At 39.1% G+C, this 16,029-nt stretch overlaps 1 protein-coding gene across 5 annotated transcripts in view; it reads right to left on the reverse strand.

Moving 5' to 3' along the window:
• LOC117435749 (F-actin-uncapping protein LRRC16A) overlaps positions 1-16,029 on the reverse strand; it is a 329,028-nt gene that overhangs the window by 287,736 nt on the left and 25,263 nt on the right. For all 5 annotated transcript variants that reach the window (XM_059013484.1, XM_059013491.1, XM_059013480.1 and 2 more), the window contains exon 2: positions 11,825-11,922. In XM_059013484.1, the coding sequence (XP_058869467.1) occupies positions 11,825-11,922 (98 nt within the window). The remainder of the gene's footprint in view (positions 1-11,824; positions 11,923-16,029) is intronic.

Raw genomic sequence — 16,029 nt, forward strand, 5'->3', positions numbered from 1 at the left:
TTAAGAAAAATAAAAAACTGAAATATCTTGCTTGCATAAGTATTCAACCCTGTGCTGTGGAAGCCCAGTTTACACCGATGAAAGAAATTGCCCTAACGAGGACACAATTACCTTACCATTGGCCTCCACCTGTGAACCATTAAGGTTGCTGTCACATTTTCTGGATAAAAACCCCACTGTTGAAGGATCATTGCTCTGGCTGTGAATCTGAAGGAAAATGAAGACCAAAGAGCATTCTACAGAAATTAGAGATAAAGTAATACAAATGCATAGATTAGGGAAAGGGTACAAAATAATATCCAAGTGTTTGGATATCCCAATGAGCACAGTTGGATCAATAAATCAGGAAGTGGAAGCTGCATCACACCACCCAGGCACTGCCAAGAAAAGGCCGTCCCTCAAAACTCAGCGCTCAAACAAGAAGGAGACTTGTGAGAGAAGCCACAGAGAGGCCAACAATCACTTTGAAGGAGCTACAGAGTTCAGTGGCTGGGAGTGGAGTAATGGTGCACCTGTCAACCATATCAAGAGCTCTGCATAACCCTGGCCTGTATGGGAGGGTGGCAAGAAAGAAGCCGTTACTCAAAAAGTACCATCTGAAAGCACGTCTGGAGTTTGCCAGAAAGCATGAGAGTGACCCAGCTACGATGTGGGAAAAGGTTTTGTGGTCAGATGAGACCAAGATAGAGCTTTTTGGCCAAAACTCAAAGCGCTATGTGTAGCGCAAACCTAACACTGCCCATGCCTCAAGACACACCATCCCTACAGTGAAGTATGGTGGTGGCAGCATCATGCTGTGGGGATGCTTCTCATCAGCAGGGACTGGGCATCTTGTTAAAATTGAAGGAAGAATGGATGGAGCAAAATACAGGGAAATAGTGCAAGAGAACCTGCTTCAGTCCGCTAAAAAACTGAAGCTTGGGAGGAAATTCACCTTTCAGCAGGACAATGATCCCAAGCACAAGGCCAAAGCAACATTGGAGTGGCTCAAGAACAAAAAGGAGAATGTCCTTCAGTGGCCCAGTCAAAGTCCTGATCTCAATCCCATTGAGAATCTGTGGCACTATTTGAAAATTGCGGTCCACAAGCGTCGTCCAACCAACCTGAACAACCTGGAGCAAATCTGCCAAGAAGAATGGGCCAAAATCACTCCCACACTGTGTGCAAAGCTGGTACATACTTACCCCCAAAGACTTAAAGCTGTTATTGCAGCAAAAGGTGGCTCTACCAAATATTAATGTGTGGGGGTTGAATACTTATGCAAGCAAGATATTTCAGTTTTTTTATTTTTCTTAAAAATATTTCCCAACATAAAACCAATGTCACATTACAATAATTGATTTTGAGTTTCAGTGTTTTAAAATAAAATACCAAACAGAACAAAATTTCAACGTACCATTTGTAATTCTATAATATGAGAGAATTGGTCAGGGGTCTGAATACTTTTGCAAGGCACTGTATGTATGTATGTATGTATGTATGTGTATATATATATATATATATATATATATATATATATATATATATATATATATATATATATATATATATATATATATATACACACACACACACACACATACACACAGTATATATATATGAAGAAAATATTCCAGAAACAACAGATCGAGAGACAGCCCAGCTACAGTACACAATCTTGTTACGTTTACAATTGTTTGTCCAAATCCTGTATATTTTAAAACGGATTAAACACATTTTCACATTATTCATACAAAGTACAGGTAGTGGACAAAAAAAGGAAACACCTGGGTAAATGAGGGACACCAAGTATATTGAAAGCAAGGGCTTATACACAGGTGTGACTCATGCGTTAATTAAGCAAATAACATCCCAGCATGCTTAGGGTCATGTATAAAAATGCTGGACAGGCCTGGTTGCCTATAATTATGGCTAACATGGCTGCAAGAGGAGACCTCAGTGACTTTGAAAGAGGGGTGATTGTTGGGGCGCGTTTGGCAGGAGCTTCAGTGACCAAGACAGCTCAACTTGCTGATGTTTCACGAGCAACGGTGTCTGAGGAGATGTCGGCATGGAACTCCAAGGGAAAGACATCATCAGCAAAGGGCAACAGTGGGCGGAAGCGCATACTCCAGGATCGTGATATCCGTGCATTAATCTGAAGTGCAAGGCAAAACAGGCTAGCAACTGCAGATCAATTGATTGCAAATTTCAACCTGGGGCACGAGCAGCCAGTTTAAGGTCCGCTGAGAACTCCACAGAGCGGGATACCATAGTGGCCCAACGCCCTACTAAGTGACTTTACATTGGTGTTTCCATTTTTTTGTCCACTACCTGAAGTTGTGAACTAATTGTTTATCACCAGAATAGATACACTGTACTGTTAAAACAGACTTCCATTCATCTATCAAATGTAGACATTATATGGTTACCAGGATAAGGAATGTATTTTAATGAGTGCTAAGCAATGCTTTAAAATAGATTTTCTTAGCTTTATTAACATTAGGCCCCACTTTTAATGTGCTGCAAACTTCATTTGAGATAGATAAACTGCTGCATCCTGGTACCTTTGCTTGAGGTCACATGGCCTGATTGTAGTTAAAGAACTGGAGGGAGTTTGAACTATATACTACTATAGGTACTAGAAATCTGCAGCTTTAGATATAGCATAGCGTATTGAAGTATAAAATCGAAGAAAATAACCTAATTATCTTCAACAGGGTGACCCAGTGATAGTATTGCATGTGTTATAAGAGGTATCTCAGATACTACTTAAGCCTAGGACACACTGCCCTATGCGATCAATAACGACGCAGAGACATGCATGTATTCTCTCTATTGAATCTTTTGAAAACAAGCTCTGACAACCTGTGGCAATGTGCCCCACCCTGTGTGTATTTGTGCATTATATGTTGCATGAAGTGTGTTAATGTTGGTGTATAGATATTGCTGCACGGGATATAAATGGGTGTGTGTAGCACAAGTTATTTAAAATGTATAATTGTATTTATGCACAGGGATTGCACTTCACGTGCATTTAAAGTAGTTAACAATATGTGAGCACAGGGTTGCACAGATTTAGTTCACGTGCTGGGATTCAAGTGAATAATGGTAATTGAATCCCAGCACAACAGTATATATAGATGCATGTTTCACTCACTCTGGGTTGTGTGTTCGGTGAGAGGAGAACGGGTGTGGAGAAGGAGTAAATAAAAAGTAAAGTAAATATAAGTTGTTTAGACTCACCATGTTTGTTTGTCTGTTCGTCCACTGTTTGTTTAGTGTTAATCCATTTTGTTTGTCTATTTTGGCCTCAAGTGCCGTGTCCTGTTTAAACCTTTTATTTTACAATAAAACACTGAGCGCCGCAGCGTCTCAGATTCACTCACCACTACTGTCTGTCTGTGTACTCCTTTCTGGTCTGACGTCACCACTAAAGCCAGCTTGTCACACAGTCCCATAAGCATTCTACTATTAGATGAAACATTTATGGAATACTTAAACACTGCTGCTATAACCATGCTGCATGATTAATTTATTATTAGTGTAATAATTAATTATACCAAATTACGTTTTTATTTACAATGAAAGGAAAACATAATACATGTTTTTGCTGACATTATAAGCATTTGGACAACACAGTAGATGTTCCCTTCATTGTAAATAAAAACTTGATTTGGTATAATTATAACGCCATTAATAAATTAATCATGCAGCATAGTTATAGCAGTAGTATTTAAATATTCGTAAATATGTAGCCTAATAATTAAGAAGTACAATGCTTATGGGGCTGTCTGCGCTTGTTTTCAAAATATGTATGCACAGACATTGTATATAAACCAATGGAATACCTTGTGTGTGTGTGTTCGCCTCATTGCCACTGTACTTTATGCATCCAGGGCAGGTCAAACATCAGGAAAAAAAACCCAAATTGTGTGTCCCTTCCTGAGATTTCATAGGGCAGTGTGTGATGCCTGCTCGCAAGGATTTTTTTGCAGCGTGACCTCCTCCATTGAGGTGCAACGATCGCATCGGGCAGTGTGTTCTGGGCTTTACTGAACTCTCCGATGGTGCTAGAGAACATGCTGTACACATCCAGCCCAATAAAAACACAGTTGTCAAGTGCATAAAGAAATATAGAGTGTATGAATCAGGGCTCGAAATTAACGCCGGCCATACGGCAATTGCTGTGGGTGCCCTTCTCAATTGCTGCAATGCCCCTCAAAAAGTATTTCTATTCACGGCCATTATGGCCACAAGTGCCCATTCAGCTACAGCAACTAGAGACGCCTGTTTTAAATAACTGTTCAAGATCATCAGCACAGACCTATTCAAAGAGAGAAATGGCGGAACACGATTTTTTATGTAAATATAATTTATACCAAAGACCTCTGCACCCAAAACAAACAGCAAAATGGTACGATGCTACATCCCACAGGAGCAAGAATATAACCTGTTCTACTGAGAAGCCTTGAGTGTTTTTTGCAATAAATACTCTTGGTATTTCAATTAGCTCAATAGTTGGAGGGTGGGAAGAGAATTACTAGACCTATTAAAAAACAAAATTACATTCCTTGCTTTATTAGTTTCTTGTTTCAAATGCAACCCTATTTGCCTTTAGCACACAGATATTTAGCTGAATGCACAGAGATTACAATTACTAAAATGAAATTATACAGTGCCTTGCATAAGTATTCACCCCCCTTGGACTTTTCCACATTTTGTAGTGTTACAACCTGGAATTAAAATGGATTTAATTGGGATTATTACCATTTGACTTACACAACATATTTAACACTTTGAAGGTGCAAAATATTTTTTATTGACACAAAAGTTAATTAAACAAAAAGACATTTGTTGGTTGCATAAGTATTCACCCCCCCTGAGTCAATACCTGGTAGAAGCACCTTTGGCAGCAATTACAGCTGTGAGTCTCTACCAGCTTTGCACATCTGGATCCTGCAATTTTTGCTCATTCTTCTTGGCAAAATTGCTCAAGCTCTGTCAAGTTGGATGGGGACTGTTGGTGAACAGCAATTTTCAAGTCTTGCCACAGATTCTCAATCGGATTGAGGTCTGGGCTTTGACTGGGCCAGTCTAAGACATTCAGGTTCTTGTTTTTAAACCACTCCAGTGTAGCTTTGGCTGTGTGTTTAGGGTCATTGTCCTGCTGGAAAGTGAACCTCCGCCCCAGTCCCAGGTCTCTTGCAGACTGAAACAGATTTTCCTCTAGAATTTCCCTGTATTTGGCTCCATCCATCTTGCCCTCAATCCTGACCAGTTTCCCAGTCCCTGCCAATGAAAAGCATCCCCATAACATAATGCTGCCATCACCATGCTTCACCGTGGGGATGGTGTTCTCAGGGTGATGAGCAGTGTTGGCTTTGTGCCACACATAGCGTTTTGCGCTAAGGCCAAAAAGTTCAATTTTGGTCTCATCAGACCAGAGAACCTTTTTCCACATGTTTGCTGTGTCTCCCACATGCCTTTTGGCAAAATCCAAACAGTTTTTTTTCAGCAATGGCTTTCTTCTCACCACTCTTCCATAAAGCCCAGCTTTGTGGCACGTCCGGGTTATAGTTGTCCCATGGACGGTTTCTCCCATCTCAGCTGTGGATCTCTCCAGCTCCTTCAGAGTTACCATTGGCCTCTTGGTTGCTTCTCTGACTAATGCCCTCCTTACCTGGTCACTGAGTTTTGGTGGACGGCCTTCTCTAGGCAGAGTCACGGTTGTGCCATATTCTTTCCATTTTTTAATAATGGATTTAACAGTGCTCCGGGGGATGTTCAAAGTTTTGGATATTTTTTTATAACCCAACCCTGATTGGTGCATCTCCAGAACTTTATCCCGGACTTGTTTTGATAGCTCCTTGGTCTTCATGATGCTGTTTGTTTAGATATGCTCTCTAACAAATTCTGGGGCCTTCCAGAAACAGGTGTATTTAATCTGAGATCATGTGTAACACCTTAATTGCACACAGGTGGACTCCATTCAACTAATTATGTGACTTCTGAAGGCAATTGGTTGCACCAGAGCTTATTTAGGGGTGTCACGCAAAGGGGGTGAATACTTATGGAATCAAGACTTTTCAGTTTTTTATTTGTAAATAATTTTGAAAAATATGTAGATTTTTTTTCCCCACTTCGACATTATGGACTATTTTGTGTAGATCAGCGACAAAAAATCCTAATTAAATCCATTTTATTTCCAGGTTGTAACACTACAAAATGTGGAAAAGTCCAAGGGGGGTGAATACTTACGCAAGGCACTGTAAAATACATTAAAAAAAAGACTAGTCAATATGTTTTTTATTATAACAATATAGATTGTAATTGAGTGTGGATATCATGGATACGAGATTGTAAACAAACTAGTGTAAAAGGTAAAATACATTCAACTTTAATATATCATTTGGTTTCTTCAAATATTAACTTCAAACAGGGTGAGGCTGAAATGACACTATAGGCACGTGTACTGTATGTAGCAAAGTACACTTTTTTTTTTTTTTACATCTTGAGTGAAAGCCAAATACTACAACACAGTTGAACGGGTGGAAATGGTGTGCCAATTATAGTGAAAGTGCATGAAGGGCAGCAACTGTGTTGCATGAAAAATACCTTCAGTTCTGATTACCTTGCCTATGGCGAGTCATTTTTCAGACCAACTCAGTGCCACAAACTAATATTGCACCCTGGAGCCATGCTGTTGCGCCACTGTATAAATGTGGAAGCCTGTCTACGGAGCTCAGAAGATCATAAAAACTGAATAATTAGTGTGCGAGTGATTCTAAATCTGCCGTAATTACCTCTTAATCATGAATGGAATACTGCAAATGGGAAAAAACAGCAGGAGCAGGTCATACTAAGAATGCACTGTTTGAAGATAAAGATCACCCCCATGCAGGTCTATAAATTAATCTCTTGAGAGACCAGTGAATAAATTAGGGTGTGCCTGACCTAATCAGTCAATTTGACCTCTTTTACAGACCTTAATTTATAACCCAGCAGGGAGAAGTGTGATTCCTAATAACAAATCTTGCAAGGATTATTAAGGATGAATCCCTCCCAGATTTTAAGCCCTTCTGCCATACAGGTGGACATTGTTCTTTCAATATTCCAAGAGCACTCTGTACGGATCAGAATAATCTATTATAAATGTGGTTTTGTGGAAGGGTGTGGGAATTCACTGACACGGGAGACAGAAGGTTTTAATTGAAACACCTCTCTGTTTCCCAGTTTTATTATTTTCTTTTCTTTCTTTGATTATCTGCCAGATGGCGCTAGTTCGGCTATCCCCAATAACAGTGATGGTAAAGAGGTTGCACTTGTATCATACAGCACGTGCAGGTGCTCAGAAATAATAATGAAAACAAAAGGCGAAAGAAAAAGGGAAAATAACACAGTAATAAAAACTACAAACAAAAGGTGCTGCTTATGCAGCATCCCCCACCATCGCTAAACCGGTCAGCTCGGGTCTCCAACCTACGCTCTGCTATTCCTTCACTATACTGGGGAGGCCAAGATTCCCCCAGCTACCTACACACGTCCCCCTTGGGTACGTCCCATTCTCTCACTCCAGCTGCTGGTGTTCTTGCCTTGGTTTATTTACACCGGCTTCCGAACCAGCGTCACTGGGATTCCCTGTAATGGCCAACCCAATGAATAACAGCACAGTTCTTATAGGTCGAGCGCCCACCAAAGGCCCGCCTCTCGACCACTCAGAGAGAGGGAAGGACAACACACCCTCACCCAACCTGCAGGACAGTGCATGCGCCAGATAACCAACACAGATCTCCCGTTACAGCTTTAGGAACCTCGCTTAACCACTTCAACACCATGACGTACGCACGTACGTCAGATGAAAACCCACTTACAGTACCATGCCATACATGCGTACAACAAGTTTCCCATTCTATGATCGGTTTCTCAGTCTAGCGTTTCATTTTCTAAGGCAGTGCTAGTACTGTGAAACGTGCAATGAAAGTCGGGGGGAGGGTCAGGTGACATTTTTATCCAATTGCGTGTCATGTAGCGATTCCAATCTACCTGTGGGCATATATGGCAGGAAGCCATTCAACTTATATATATATATATATATAAATTCATTATTTTTTGTCGTATTGTTAGTTTTACTTGTTTAGTTGTAGTTTATATAGTTTTTAGCGAAAGCTAAACATGGCAACATATGTGGAGAGCGACAACGGGAGTGATGAAGATTTCGCAGTTGGAGGATTTCGATACCAGCAACAGTAATGCTGACTTATCACTAAGCGATGATGATGAAGAGGATGTGGAACCAAGAACAGCAGGGGACTGTTTATTACGGATCCCTACCAATCCTCCATTTGATTTTGCACCTGTTTACACAGATGTGCACCCCGCCGTGGAATTTGAGAGTTTGCGTTCTCCATTGGAGTACTTTTTGGATTTTGTTCCCAAAAAGCTAATCACTTACCTTTGTGACTGTGCAAACAAAAGAGCATGCAGCTGCTTCACAGGTAAGCCAGCTGCAAATGGGAAGCTGTTTGGTTTGAAATGGCAGTGCTGTGACAAAATACTATCAAAACACAGTACTGGGTACAAGGCAATAAAGCAGGCGTCTGCGGCAGCCAGATCCATCACAATGCCTGCGCAAAGTAGCTGTGTACACGCATTTGTGACTATCCCTCCAACACAAGTGAAGCAGAGACCACAAAAAAAGGTGCAGTGCCTGCTACGAAAATTAAAACAAAAGAAAGGACACAAGAAAAATGTGCAGTGGTTGCGAAGGCAACCCCGTGTTCTGTTGTATTGAACATTTCAATAAATGGCACAGAGCAAGGCGATAATGGCACACGTTTTGATGTTGTTTGATTTTTATTTGATAATTACCATTTACTGATTATTATTGTTATTAGCGTTATTAGTAGCGTTTTTGTTTTCATTATTCAAACAAAAGATAAAAAATAAAATAAAAAAACATTTTTATCTCTATATTGAACATGGGTATGTAGTACACAGGGTTAATGAAACACAGTTTAGGTCATGTATTTGTGTTTTATTCATCATATGTTAACATTTTATAGCAATTACATGTTTGAAAACATTACTATTATTATTTTCAAAATCTGGTACCTGGGAAGGGGTTTCATTTTTACATCTGGAGTTGAAGTGGTTAAAAGAACACCTTTTTGGCACTGATAGCGATTCACCGCTAACCGATTAAAAACCGATAAGAGTACGGTTTTGTAACCTGATAACTCAGCATCATCAAATTCAAATTCAAATGGTTTATTCAATCTTTTCAAAACTGACTTGTCATCATGAGAGTAATCTAGAGCTACTGCTGCATTTAACTGTGTAGGGGTGTTGTGTTAATAACCTTTATGTTAAAATGTATTCTCGTATTTTTAATTACTTTTAGAGCCGCATTTTTATCGTATGTAGGGGTGTTTTGTTAATTTAGTTTGTCAGTTAGTTTATTATAGTGTATTAACATCTTATATGCTTGCCTATTTTACTTCATTTCATGTGTTGATGCACTTGTGCCATGACAAGTATCATAAACATCGTTTTATAGGTCACACTGGCGTAAAAGTCGCTCCCCCTTTGGAGATTTCAAGTTTAGGAAAACAGTTTTTTTTGTTAAAATAGCTTTTTTACAATAGATTTTTTTTCCTACATACTCAACACCGATAAGTAAAGAAATATACACGGGTTTAGCTTTGAAATAACCCTTGTTTGCAACAATTAATAACTGTACAGTGTTATTCGTTTTTAAACTGCTAGAAACTATTCAGTTTTTCAAAATTTCTAAATAATTGGTTCAAGTAAATTTAAATTCACTGTCAGAATACATCAAATATAGATAGTGTAGCGATCTGTGCATTTGTGTTTACTGTATTCCATGTCTGTTTGCATGCTATGTGTCATTCCCTCCCCACTGTATTCCACCATTGCTTGTTTACCTTTTGTGTGTATATTCCCGTACCATAGACAATAGGTCCAGCTGCACTGGCTTTTACAAATTTGTTGTATTAATTCAGATTTAAAAGAAAAATATTAAACTAGTGCTGTTTGCATCAATTAAAAAAGCAAAAAAAAAAAAAAAACACACCAATAAACTAAACAGTGCACCATCTAATAACCAGTAAACAAAACATCTTAGTGTTGCATACAGTGCAGTAGAATTGCATTATATTTCCAACTGTACAAATACATTCATTTTGTTTTGTTAAATCAGAACCACACATGCATTACACGGACATGTAGAACAAGTTACAGTATGTTATGTATTAAAGTCATTCAAAGTATTCCATTCAAACAATGTTTTCTACATCGGGCCATAAACACGTTCCTGCTCTATCAGCTCATTTTTCTTTCGCCATATTTATGTTTGTCTTTGTTTCGTCTCCAGTCACGTGTTTTTTCAGCACTGCAATGCAGGATTTTTTCTTTCAGTGCGTACTTGCGCACTTTTATTTACACAATAAAATAAACAAACAAACAAACAAACAATAATGGGGTCTTTATGCAGGGCCCCATTAAAACAAACTGGAGCCAGGTTCTGCCACACCAGTCTCAAAAAGCATTGCAGTTACAACAAACTCAAAGTTGATCAATTTACTCTGCTTTCTAACCAATAGCTGTTTGCTACGGATCCCAGGGGCAGGTGTAGTCTGAATGTTGACAATCAATAGCTCGGGAGGGTGTGAATAAGGAAATTCATAGAGATTGACAGCTAGTGTTTAACAGGAAAGCAGTATAGGTGAGACGTGACTTAGGGTACTGAGAGTAACAAATTAAAACTTTTAATTAGAACAGTGGTTTTGTGTTAGATGCTGAAAAAATAAAAATCGGGATGTTGACAGTTAAGTTTGTGTGAGCAATGACCATGGCTGTAGTAATCCCATTGTGGCACTGGTACAGTACTTTAATATTAGACCCACCGGCGCATATGTCGCACCAGTGTATTAGTCACGCCCCCTTTTAAGGGCCCCACAAAAATGCCTAGAAAAATCAACTTATACAAAGATTTTTACAGTAATAAATACATTTGTATTTATTGATTCATATTGTGATTAGCCTTGGCATATTGTGTCCAGTGGTCAACTTAGAGAACACTTCAGCTAAGAGAACACTTTGCTTGCTTCCCAAGGGGTGTTCTCTTAGCCAGAAACTACTGTATCAAACATTGGAATATTTGATTTCAGTTCTGACAAAGGTAAATATCGGATTGTATTTCAGTATGAACACCAATTTTAGATGAATATTTTACTTGAGCATAATTCTGATGGCATTTCACACAATCGGTTAAAGGTTACTTTTACGTATAAATAAATAAATATGGATGATAGATAAGGTTCTTTGTTATTTCTGGTAACTGCTAGCTTACTTTTTCAACAGTTTTCTTAATTTTGCGTAGTAGCTTAAGAGAACTCATTGGGTCACTTGCTCCAAATTTTGAGACAACTTCCTAACAAAAATGTGAAAAGTCTGATGACAATTGGAACAATCTGGACTGATTTCAACCCGCTTTCCATTGACAGATGGAAATAAGGCTCCAGTTTGGCTCACATTGTTATACAATTACCATCCTGCTACTCCTACATTTTAGGTCAAAGCATTTGCACATGTGTTCTCATCAACTAATAAACTAGCAGCTAGACCATCACCTTTCATAACAGGTCATCTATAAAACTGAAAAAAGTTACAAATCACACCACTAAATCAAAAACTCTTACTGAGTGAAACAGAAAACACAGACCAACTGCCAGTCACTGCATGACCAGAGCAAAACCCAAGAAGGCAGCATTAATAAATAATCACAAACAGCATCAGGGTTCAAGAAAGCATAATTACTTACCACAACTTTATTTTCCACCTTGTCGCCTTTGATTTCTAGCTTGACTTTCTTTTTCACTGCAATTTGAATCTTCCTGCCAATAACATCCCTAATACTTTCTGTAAAGCAAAGTATAAGAGATTGAGTAAAACTGTCATGCAGTCGGGCAAAGCAACTCCCCCCCCCCCCCATACAGCCAGCAGATTTATATAAAAATGAACTGCCTTCATCTACTATACATATTACCAGCATATGCTTTTAACAGAGCAATCAAGCAAACAGGTCTGACAACCTATAAATCACTTAGCGCTACACTGTATAATTGTACTTTTATAATTTATTATTTTCATAATTGAAAAATGTATCAAATGGAGTATTTTTAGAATGGATTAACTGAAAGTAAATTTAATGCTGAACAAAAATTAGTAGTTGTGCAACTTAAACTTGTCAGCCTGGACATTGTCAATATTTTTTTCTTACTTTGACTGTATATGTAGCACAGAGCTCTGGAACAGATTTGAACCAAGAATGTACTGGTCCATTCATTAAACTATTTATATTTATATGACTGAAGTGGTTCAGGTATACTTAAATACATTAGAAATATATATATATATATATATATATATATATATATATATATATATATATATATATATATATATATATATATAATTATATTGCTTTTTATTGCTAAAACAAAATTATTTATTTTAGAAAACTTTAAATCATCCCAAAAGTCAGTTCTATTAAAACCACGGTGAAGGCATTTTCCAATTGTTGAATAATCAAGCAATATTCAAGACATCACTATGGCAGAGTGGAAGCCCTGCCAAAAGTAAATAGTGTGGGGGTGTGTTAATTTAAATTTGGCAGGGATGGGGTTCAAATCTCATCTCTTCCAAATCCTTGTGCAGAATGTGAGGATCAATTAAGCCCAGCCACATGCTATAAAAGGAGAGCAAAATACTTTGTTTGGGAAGTAGGTTTGTTTGTGTACTGTGACTGATGAACCTTTAGTGAAGGCTACTACCCAGCCTAAGGGTGAATGTTTGGTTTCTGTGATTTGTTTGAATCTTTTATTTTGGCCCGTGCCGTGTTTATTTTGTTTGTGTTCGTTTTGTTAATAGAAGTGTGCAAGCAGCGCTTTAACTGCAGCTTCTGTCTCTGAGTCTCTCATTCCAGCCGGTAATAGCTTGGGCCGTGACGCTATCCTGCCACACATGGTGTCAGGAAGTGGGATAGCGGACCTGCAGTTAAAAAAATAAATAAATAAATAAAAATAAAATAAATACATCTATTAAGCCCGATCCACATTCTGCACAAGGATTTGGCAGAGATGAGATTTTAACCCCATCCCTGCCAAACTTAAATAAAAAACACACCTTCACACCAGCATAATTACTCAACAATTTGATAATCGGTTCATGAAGCCAAATTAAATGTTTGGTAGCTGTTGACACAGACCATGTATAGGGGTTCTGTAAATTGTGGTTGTATTTATGGGGAAAGTACCTCTAATTTAATAGGACGTAAAGGCAGACAGGATCAAACTTCCATTATTATTATTTATTTCTTAACAGACACCCTTATCCAGGGCGACTTACAATTCTTAAAAGATGTCACATTATTTTTACATACAATTACCCATTTATACAGTAGTTTTTTTTTTTACTGGAGCAATCTAGGTAAAGTACCTTGCTCAAGGGTACAGCAGCAGCATCCCCCACCTGGGATTGAACCCACGACCCTCCGGTCAAGAGTCGAAAGCCCTAACCACTACTCCACACTGCTGCCCTAATGTAGTACACTGCACGGTAGTTGTAAAAAAGATATTTAATACAACTGCCATTTAAATTGTATGGCTCGATATTAATGGCGGCCCTTCATCTTCTGCACCAAGCTCATTTCATCAATGATGCAGGTTGATGGGCCAGGGATGTCTTCTGCTGGAGAAACGGTTTTCTCCAACTCCCTAGCAAGTGCAGCCTTGTTCCTCTTGCATAGGGATCAATCACCGCAAGTGCCCATTGTTGGTAGCGTGCATGAGTTTGTTATTTTGCGTTATTGTTAATAAATACTGCGTGCCAGTGAGGTGTGTTCACCACATCTCTGTGTCACCATGCTTCCATTACACCCCTCACTTGCCTGCTTCAGCTGCGGTAAATGACCCAGTCCATCACACTTGTACTCCCGTTTGTAAAATGTTTGTAAAATGTTCTCTGAATGCCACGTGAGTTACGCTGGAATTGCCCATAACAGCTTCCATTGTTGTTATTTCTGCACAATTTTTGCACCACATTGACTTGAATAACAGGGAATGGGATATAAGTGTGATAGCCATGTATATGGTTGAATTATAACAAAATAAATCCAACAGTGTTGGAAAAATGTCAAAAAACAGGGTGCGATTTCATATTTAAATGACCACATCTCAGTTCCAATACTATTTTGATGACATTTCATAGTCTGATCATATCAACACATGTATTTCCAAAAAAAAAAAAAACAGCATATCACGTTTTAATTTGCGGCCCATTGTCGGACTGGGTCCGACATTGCAATTATTCCTCACAGGTCCTTTGTCAGACTGGGTCCGACATCATTATAGCAACGCAAAAAACGGGTTTCTAGTCGTTTTTTCTCCGGAAAAAGCCGAGAAAACCGTTCAATTGCCGAGTGGGAGCGACAGGAGCCGAGACAAATCCAAAAAAAAAAAAAAAGGCGTATCTCATGATTAGTCATACATGGTATCTGGTGTCAGATAACGGGGCGGTCATAGTAAACAAGTTGGCTGACTGAATCAGCGCACAGAGAACACGGACATGTGCAGAGCTTTTTTGAGATGTTATAGTAATAAAATAATGACTTGGATCGCATTATTGAGGAGTTTGGTGATAAAACGAATGATCAGGAGAGGATCGATCGGTATGTACGACTATTATTATTATTATTATTTATTTCTTACATAGGTGAAAGCAATAGCGAACGAAAGGGTGGGGCGGGGCTGGAGATGCCTAGTGAGAGCTTTGTTGATATGCAGGGCCATTTAAACCTGTTTGACTATGGAAAAAAAATACTTTTAAACAGCGCGTCTAAAATTAACTGCGCGTGTGAAAATTAATTAGACCTGACGTGCCAGACGTGCGATTAATAAATGGACCGCAAAGGGTTAAACTGAAGTGTGAGAAGGACAATAACAATCTAAACAAACACAACTGCCTGTAAGTCCAAAGTGTTGTATTAACACCAGCAGCATATGGTAACCCCAAGTTCATGCACCAGTTGTGATAAAAATACAAAACTGAAAGATCATAATTGGATAAGTCTCCACCCCCCTGGTTAATACTTGGTGGAAGCACCTTTAACAGCAATTACAGCTGTGAGTTTGTTGGGATAGGTTTCTACCAACTTTGCACACCTAGATTTCGCAATATTTTACCATTCTTTACAAAACTGTTCAAGCTCTGTCAAGTTCCTTGGGGAGCGTTGATGGACAGCAACCTTCAAGTCATGCCACACATTTTCGATTGGATTTAGGTCGGGGCTCTGACTGGGCCACTCAAGGACATTTACCTTTTTGTTCCTTAGCCACTCCAGTGTAGCTTTGGCTGTGTGCTTTGGGTCGTTGTCATGATGAAAGTTGAACTTCCATCCCAGTTTCAGCTTGCAGAGGGCAACAGGTTTTCATCAAGGACTTCTCTCTACTTTGCTCCATTCATTTTCCCTTCTATCCTGACAAGTGCCCCAGTCCCTGTCGATGAGAAACACCCCCATAACATGATGCTGTCACCACCATGCTTCACAGTAGGGATGGTGTTCTTTGGGTGATGCGCTGTGTTGGGTTTGCGCCAAACATAATGCTTTGCATTTAGGCTAAAAAGTTCAATTTTAGCTTTGTCACACCCCAAACCTTTTTGCCACATGGCTACAGAATTTCCGGAGTGGCTTTTTGCATACTTCAAAACGGGATTCAAGGTGGGCTTTCTTGAGTAATGGCTTCCTTCTTGCCACCCTACCATACAAGCCAGATTTGTGGAGTGCTTGGGAAATTGTTGTCACATGCACGTCTTGGCCTCTTGGTAGCCTCTCTGATCAGTCTCCTTCTTGCTCGGTCATCCAGTTTGGAGGAGTGGCCTGATCTAGGCAGGGTCTAGGTGGAGCCATACACCTTCCACTTCTTAATAAATCGTCTTTACCGTGCTCCTAGGGATATTCAAGGCCTT

Source organism: Acipenser ruthenus, chromosome 3 (genome assembly GCF_902713425.1).
Source record: "Acipenser ruthenus chromosome 3, fAciRut3.2 maternal haplotype, whole genome shotgun sequence".
Taxonomy (NCBI): domain Eukaryota; kingdom Metazoa; phylum Chordata; class Actinopteri; order Acipenseriformes; family Acipenseridae; genus Acipenser; species Acipenser ruthenus.